At 39.9% G+C, this 7,790-nt stretch overlaps 1 protein-coding gene across 1 annotated transcript; it reads left to right on the forward strand.

Annotated features, from left to right (window-relative positions):
* Positions 1–1,593: 1,593 nt before the first annotated feature.
* Positions 1,594–5,211, forward strand: LOC147637955 (laccase-4-like). Its single transcript, XM_086798971.1, has 7 exons — positions 1,594–1,713; positions 1,850–2,001; positions 2,131–2,378; positions 2,507–2,635; positions 2,866–3,458; positions 4,062–4,422; positions 4,760–5,211. Exons 1-7 carry the CDS (start codon positions 1,597–1,599, stop codon positions 4,963–4,965), a joined length of 1,806 nt encoding a protein of 601 aa, XP_086655097.1. The 5' UTR covers positions 1,594–1,596; the 3' UTR covers positions 4,966–5,211.
* Positions 5,212–7,790: the final 2,579 nt, after the last annotated feature.

Consider the following 7,790-nt stretch of genomic DNA (forward strand, 5'->3'; position numbering starts at 1 on the left):
AGGATGCATGATGAAATGCATTTGGAGATGAGTATAGGAGAGGATGATGTAGAAAGACGATGAGAAAGAGGTGCAACCAGGGTAGACTGGAGAATTTAAAATGTTTTAACGCAAATGTACGACTCATTTCGGGGGAAACCTAATGTGCATGATTTTTATAAAATTTTGTTAAGCACCGATATTTGGTACGTGCGAGCAGGGTTTGAAGTTGAAACCCACACAAATAGTTGTGCCAGATCACATTAAGGAGTGATATTCTCCTAAAATAGCCAAAACTAGTGAGGTTAGGGGAAAGTAGATATGACACCCAATATCATATTATTGGTTTCAGATGTTGTGTTTCTATGAGTCCAAAGCTCGATCCAAGTGATCAAAATCTGGCCCTTTTTTAAAACGTTTTGAGAGAATTATAAGTAAAAAAAATAGATATAGAATACATATAGATATATATATATATAATCTATACTAATATATTATAATGTAATGTTATATATATGTGTGTATTACAAATATGATAATTTAACATAAATCTATATAAATAATATAGATAGTAATAATGATATATAAACCAATGCACATATAGTAAATATATAATAATATTGTATATTTACTATTATATATAAAAACAATCACACCACATGTACATACGCGTGAGAGAGAGAGACTGCATATTTGGCATACGCTCATACCTATGCAAAAAGGTCGGGCGGGCCCCGGAGTCTTGTATCTAGAAGGGGTACATATAATATTGACTGTTTTTCATTGGCTTGGAGATCGTCGCTGGTTGTTGAGAAGAAGTGGCAGCAGTCAAAGAAATTGCTGCCGGCCGAGGACTTCGGATAGTCGATAGAACTACTAGGGCTTTTTCTTTATAAATTGCTGGAAAACAATCCTATGGTGGCGGCTGCGGGTCGCTTGTCACACAGCCGGGTTTTGGGAAAATAGGACTGGGTCCATAATTAAAATGCTTGTCAAAATAAAATGATTGGAAGTCAATGGCATCCAAATTGAAAGCTTAAGGTATGCCTTCCCCAATTTCAAGAGGAGACTACTGCTGTAGAATTTCTAAAATTAATATATTTCTAAAATTAATATTAATTTTAGACATAAACATACATATTTAGAAGAAGGTCAGTGGCCACCTCCAAATGGAAGGTAGGCCTTCCAATTTCCGCCCAGAGTGAAAAGGTCTGAAAGAACGTTCATTGTTTTACAACTAATTGTTCAATTGAACACTACATATGTATATATTTTCAATTGGACGGCTCAAAAGGAAGCTTCCATGCATTTTTTTTTCCGTTTGAAAACGCACTATCTCAAACTCTTTCATGCTTGGATACTTCTGTAGCTAGAGTTGTACTGTTTGGGGCAACCTCTACGACATGCAAGAGCAGTATAAATGATCGATCACATTAATGCATCTCCAAGGCTACTATAAGCTTCACCTGCAGTGATCAGTGTAGCTGTGGTGATACCCCTGCTATATAGATTTGTGTGAGCCTCCTGCTGCTAATTTCGAATCCTCAAATCAAAATCTCTCAATCTCTCTCTCTCTCTCTCTCTCTCTCTCTTTTTGCATATATATAGATATAAAATATGTTCACTCTATTGATGACCCCGAAAAACTTTCCATGCAAGCTTACTTTCACCTTACTCTTTGCCTTCACCCTGTGTAACGTGGCCTCTGCAAGAACTCGCTATTTCAATTTCACGGTAGGAATTACCCCCCCATCCCCGCCCTTTCCTTCTTGTATAATTTATACATATTAATCGAAGCTCTAGAAGGGATTTTGCTGCATTTAATGATTGCCCTATATATTTAATCCTGGGCGCCTTTTGGTGTTGTCAGATACAAAACACCAATGTTACGCGCCTTTGCAAGACGAAGTCTCTCTTGACTGTGAACGGCGAGTTCCCCGGCCCAACAAATTATGTGAGGGAAGGAGACAATGTGGTGGTTAACGTTACAAACCTTGTTTCATACGGCATAACCATACACTGGTATGATCAATTAATTTACTACATTAAAAAAAAAAGTTACGAGCGTATTTATCCTTATAGCAGCCGCCTATAATTGGTGTAATGATATCTTTATATATATATATATATTGCGTAATGGTCTTTATGTAGGCATGGTGTGCGGCAGCTGCGCTCGTGTTGGGCGGATGGGCCAGCCTACATCACGCAATGCCCCATCCAAACCAACCAGTCTTATGTGCACCGGTTTCAGGTCCTTGAACAAAGGGGCACCCTCTTCTGGCATGCCCATAATAGCTGGCTTAGAGCCAGCCTTTATGGAGCTTTTATCATTCTCACGAACAACAAGAGCCCCTACCCATTTCCCAAACCCAACCAAGAGCTCCCCCCTCTCCTTCTAGGTTGGATAACCCTCAATCATTCTGCTTATAACTTGGTTTTGAAAGAATTGCAACCTCTTCAAAGAGAAGTACTCAAAGGATTATACATGATCACTCATAAATCACAGTACATTACTGTTTTTGTCTAGGTGAGTGGTGGAATGCGAATGTGGAGGATGTCATAAATCAGGCACTTGTTGAAGGTGGAGGTTACAACATCTCCGATGCCATTACTATCAATGGACAGCCTGGGGACCTTTATAACTGCTCATCCAGTGGTAAGTATCGTAATAGCTAGTACCTCGACCACAATTTCCTAGTTTAAGAAGTTAATAGGAATGGTTGCCCCTGAGCAGCCCAAGGTCTTCTACTAATATTGCAGAGTAGAAAGGAAAGAAAAAGGGGGGGAAATCTATGTTATAAAACTCAAGGCAATTTTATTGTGGTTGTACTTATAATGTGCTCCCCACCAGAGGTAACCGTATTATTATTGTGGATATGCATGCAGAGACGGTGGTATACACTGTGACGCAGGGAGAGACGGTGATGCTGAGGTTAATCAATGCAGGCATGAACTTCCACATGTATTTCGCGGTGGCCAATCACAGCCTCACAATTGTGGAGGCCGACGCACAGTATGTGGAGCCATACACGACAGACATCATAGTGCTGGCGCCCGGCCAGACCTCCAACGTTCTCCTCACGGCCGACAAGCCCATAGGCCAGTACTACATCGCAGCTTCCGTCTTCTCGATGCCCAATACGTCCAATGTGCCCTTTCCCACCGTGGCCACCACAGCCATCCTTAGCTACAACGGCACCATGCCCGGATCCACCAACTTGACTTTGCCCGGCTTTCCCTTGGCCAACGACACCGACTTCGTCAACCGCTTCTACTCTAGCCTCAAGGGCAGGAATTACTCGGAAGGCTACTACTACTACGAGGTTCCCAAAACCGTGGACGTGGACCTGCTCCACACTGTAGGCTACTCTCTCCAGCCTTGTCCGACCGGACGCACCTGCCAGGGTCCCGAGGACAGCCTCATCAGAGCCTCCATCAGCAACATCACCTTTGTCAACCCCGACATCTCGCTCCTCCAGGTGGGCATAGCTTCTACTATATATTTTTTAATTAAAAAAAGAGCTACACACGAGATAAAATTTATTATTATTATTATATTAAAGTGTGACTATCTTGAACACCTATAGTGGTCGTAGAATTCAAATAGACGTTTTCTTTTGAATATCTAGAATCTCTAAAACTCTGCATTTTGAAAGTAAAACTCGTGGTCAAAGAGACATTTGCTCAGGGAATTCATCTAAAAATATGTAAGTATGATACGTGAGTTTCAGTTCAAAAATTTAAGGTAAATTTATAGAAATACATTTACAGAAGGGGCTTTTTAAGTCGATAACCTACCGTAAGTCTATAAAGAAAAAAGGGTCATTTTTTAAATACCCCTTAATACCTAGGGTGTCTTAGGAATGCACCCCCCAAGCATTGATGTCTTTAGCTAAAGACATACAGGAGTGTCTCTTTGGGAGTTCTATGAGTAATTCTGACCCACACATATAGGAGTACCTGTTTGACAGGTCTACGAGTAAAGTAATTTTGAATACGTTTGGTGAGGCTTTATAATAATAGACAATCAATCAATGAAAAATATACAAATAATGAGATGAGTGTGAAATCCATTGTTCTAGGCCTACTATTACAACATAAGCGGGATTTACACGACGAACTTCCCGGACGTGCCACTTTTCCAATACGATTACACGGCAGTGAACCCGGACATAAAGGTGGCGTTGCCGGGGACGCGGGTGCGGGTGATCCCTTTCAACAGCACTGTACAGGTGGTATACCAAGACACGGCCACGCTCTTCTTCGAACAACACCCCATCCATCTCCACGGCCAAAACTTCTACGAGGTGGGCAGGGGCAACGGCACTTTCAACGCCTCCACTGACCCTGCCTCCTTCAACCTCGTCAACCCTGTCTCTCGCAACACCGTCTCCGTGCCTGCTGGCGGTTGGGCTGCCGTCCGCTTCCAAGCTCTCAACCCAGGTAATCAATATTATTATGTAGCACCTCATCCTTTATTATGAATCTTGCTTACCTTAACGTCTCTCTCTCTCTCTCTCTCTCTCTCTCACACACACACACACACACACCCACCCCCCACACACACATATTAGCCTCTACCTTATCACACAATATGAATTTCCGTCTTTATTTCTCTCATAATCTGTAGAACACTTCATTGCTACTCTCTTAATTTGCTTTGAAGTATTTTGAGTTCATTTTGAAAAGTCCTTCTTGACGTTGAAGAAGGAAGTCTTTTTCTAAAGAGAAATTTGTCATTGTAAATAAGATTTCTCATGATAGATGATGCAATGTGCAGGGATTTGGTTTGTGCATTGCCACTTCGATATCCATGCATCATGGGGGATGGACATGGCATTCATCACCCTTAACGGCGCAGGAGAAAATGAGATGTTGCCACCACCACCAGTCGACTATCCCACTTGCCAACTTTATAAACATACATATAGCATCACGGGGGATGGACATGGCATTCATCACCCTCAATGGGCTGAGAGAAAATGAGATGTTGCCACCACCACCACCAATTTAATATCCTGCTTGTTGCCAACTTTAAAAACATACATGTAGACATGATATGATTTGATATTCGTGTCGTCAGCCAGGGTTATTTTACGCCCTACTGCCTTATCGCATTAAACATTTGCTATTTAAATGTGTTTCTTGGACACTTCAAGTATTTTCCCTACAAGCTAGGTGTTTTAACCTCCACAATACAAGAAAATGCTTTGTATTATGCTATATTCAATGGTAAAACATGTATGTGATTATGGTTTTCATGATTATTTTGATGGAATCCATGTTTCTTGTGAGTTGTTAATTGTATTTCTCATGTATTACATCCACTACAAGAGAAGGCAAGCATAGTTGTACCCAAAGTCGTGTAAAATAAAGGAAATTCAATAGTGCGAAATTTCGAGGCGGTGGTGCGACTATGCATGCGCAGCTATACATGTGGCTATGGGTGTGTGGTATAGCCTTGTAGTAGCTACATGTATATTCTCGCATAGAGCCACACGCATAACTATTGAGATAGAAAGTTTATTCTGATTGTCGGTGTGATAGAGTATGCATGGTATGCATTGGCAGTAGGAGTGTGTGGACAATCATTGGCGGTGCCCAATGATGACCAAGTGTGTGGACAGTTGGTGTAACATGAGTGTGGTGTAAACTTGTGTGTTTGCGGATTTTGAAGATTGAGAGTGTGCAAAGAAGAGTGGAATAAAATAATAGCTTCTCCTATTCTTATCTATGGTTGTGTGAGAGCTAATTAGGATACATGCAAGTGTTATTTGTATATCCCCATTCTATTTACATGTGTTTTGACTGCCCAAACATTGGATTTTGAGTTATAAAGCTTCAATTATGAACAGAAAAAGATAAGGGTATATTGTTGTTGTAGATTTGGGATACCTGCTACTACAACATTTAGTTTAAAGTGTTAATGTATGTGAAGTTTGGTTGACGAGGTTGGAAACTTGAGAAATTGGAATGTGATGCTTAATGCAATCATGTATGGAGAAAATAAGCATGTGGGAGTGTAATGTGGACATGTATATGGTTTAAGGATGGTTTTTAGAATGTTTTTGCATTGAGCAACAACAAGTGAATGTACAAGTGGTGTTGACACGACATTGATACGATTTGTGCATGTACATATATTAGTGGTTGGCATTTAACCACATTAGTTACACTAGTTGGTTGAGCGTGCTCATTGAAGCATTGTATATTTAGTAAACATGGGTGATGGCCTGGTGCGAATTGTGGCTGAAAATCTTGACCAGAATAACTTTCAAATATGGAATTACCGCATGTAAAATTTCTTGAAAGGAAAAAGCTAATGGAGCTTGGTGATAGGTAATGAGATAAAGAGCCAGAACTTCCTACAACAAACCCAAAATATTCACAACTTCAAGCACATAGAACTTGGTCGTGGAAAGAGAATACAAAGTGTTGCATTACTTCTCTATATGTGTGACAAATTCTATGCTATGTCATATACATGAGGATGTGGATAATCTCAAGGATGCATATGATACACATGCAAGGAAGATTCAATTGAAGAAAGAGATTTATATTATAACTCAAAATAATAAGAGCATACATGATTATGTGCAATAGATAAAGGGATATATAGATGCACTTGCATCCATAAATATACCTATGGGTGATAGTGATCTTGTGGCAATCACATTGAATGGTAAAAGAGTATAAGTAATTTAATACATGTATCACAATTAGAGGTGGCAATCCATGAAATTTTAAGGAGTTTTTCTCATTGATCATTATTGAAGAATTAAAGCTTGGGCTTGGTAAATCTACTAGTAGCAATGAGCATGCAAGGAACCAAGCATTCTACTCTCATAGAGTTTCAAGAAGCAAGGGGAAATCTATATCTAGAGAACATATAGGTGGACGTGGTTGGATGGATAGACCAGAATTCCCAGTCTTCATATGGTGTACGAGGCGGTAGAGGATCCTATTCCCAAGGCATGGGGAGATCTAGCTCGAGAGGAAGAGTTCATTGGCAATCTTAACAACAATAAAGCAATGGGATTGATTGTCACTATTGTGGTAAGATTGGTCATATCACAAGAGATTGATACAAGAAGTAAAATGACACGTGTGGTGGAAGAGTCCAACATGGGAATTATTATCATCTAGCAATGATGAGAGTGCAAATCATTTGTTTGCTCTATGAAACGTTTTATGGATAGCATGACTTGACATGGTGAAGCTGATGAGACATGGTACATGTATTCGGGAGCATCAAATCACATTACTTGCCATAGAGAGTCTTTTGACAGAATGTCACCTAAATAGTCATAGGGTTATGCTGCTATAGGGGATGATACACAACATCCTATTACTCATGTTGGGAGTGTGCCATTGAGGATACACGATGGTAGATTGAAGACCATGTTTAAAGTGTTATACATGTCATCTATCTCACTAAGAATTTTTCATTGATTGAAAAAATGGTAGAGCAAGGATTGCAAGTGAGATTTACTGAGCATGGTTGCTTTGTGGAAGACTTTATGAAGACCATTTGAAGTGTTGTGTGTGTCATCTATATCACTACGAATTTGGCATCGGGGTTGAAAAAATGGTAGAGAAAGGATTGCAAATGAGATTTAATGAGAATGGTTGCTTTTTGGAAGACTTTATGAAGACCATCTGAAGTGTTGTATGTGTCATCTATATCACTAAGAATTTATCATCCGCTGGACACATGGTAGAGAAAGGATTGCAAGTAAGATTTAATGAGCATGGTTGCTTTATGGAAGACTTTATGAATGGATTTTATCTCTTGCAAATGGTTAAAAGGA

The sequence above is a fragment of the Cibotium barometz genome, chromosome 6, assembly GCF_041138505.1.
Source record: "Cibotium barometz isolate CiBa-2024 chromosome 6, ASM4113850v1, whole genome shotgun sequence".
NCBI lineage: Eukaryota > Viridiplantae > Streptophyta > Polypodiopsida > Cyatheales > Cibotiaceae > Cibotium > Cibotium barometz.

Bases quoted from the DNA above. Each gene is read 5' to 3' on its own strand.
- LOC147637955 (XM_086798971.1), top strand. From the start codon at position 1,597: ATGTTCACTCTATTGATGACCCCGAAAAACTTTCCATGCAAGCTTACT. The intron at 1,714-1,849 runs GTAGGAATTACC...TGGTGTTGTCAG, and splicing joins CTCGCTATTTCAATTTCACG to ATACAAAACACCAATGTTAC. The intron at 2,002-2,130 runs GTATGATCAATT...GTCTTTATGTAG, and splicing joins TACGGCATAACCATACACTG to GCATGGTGTGCGGCAGCTGC.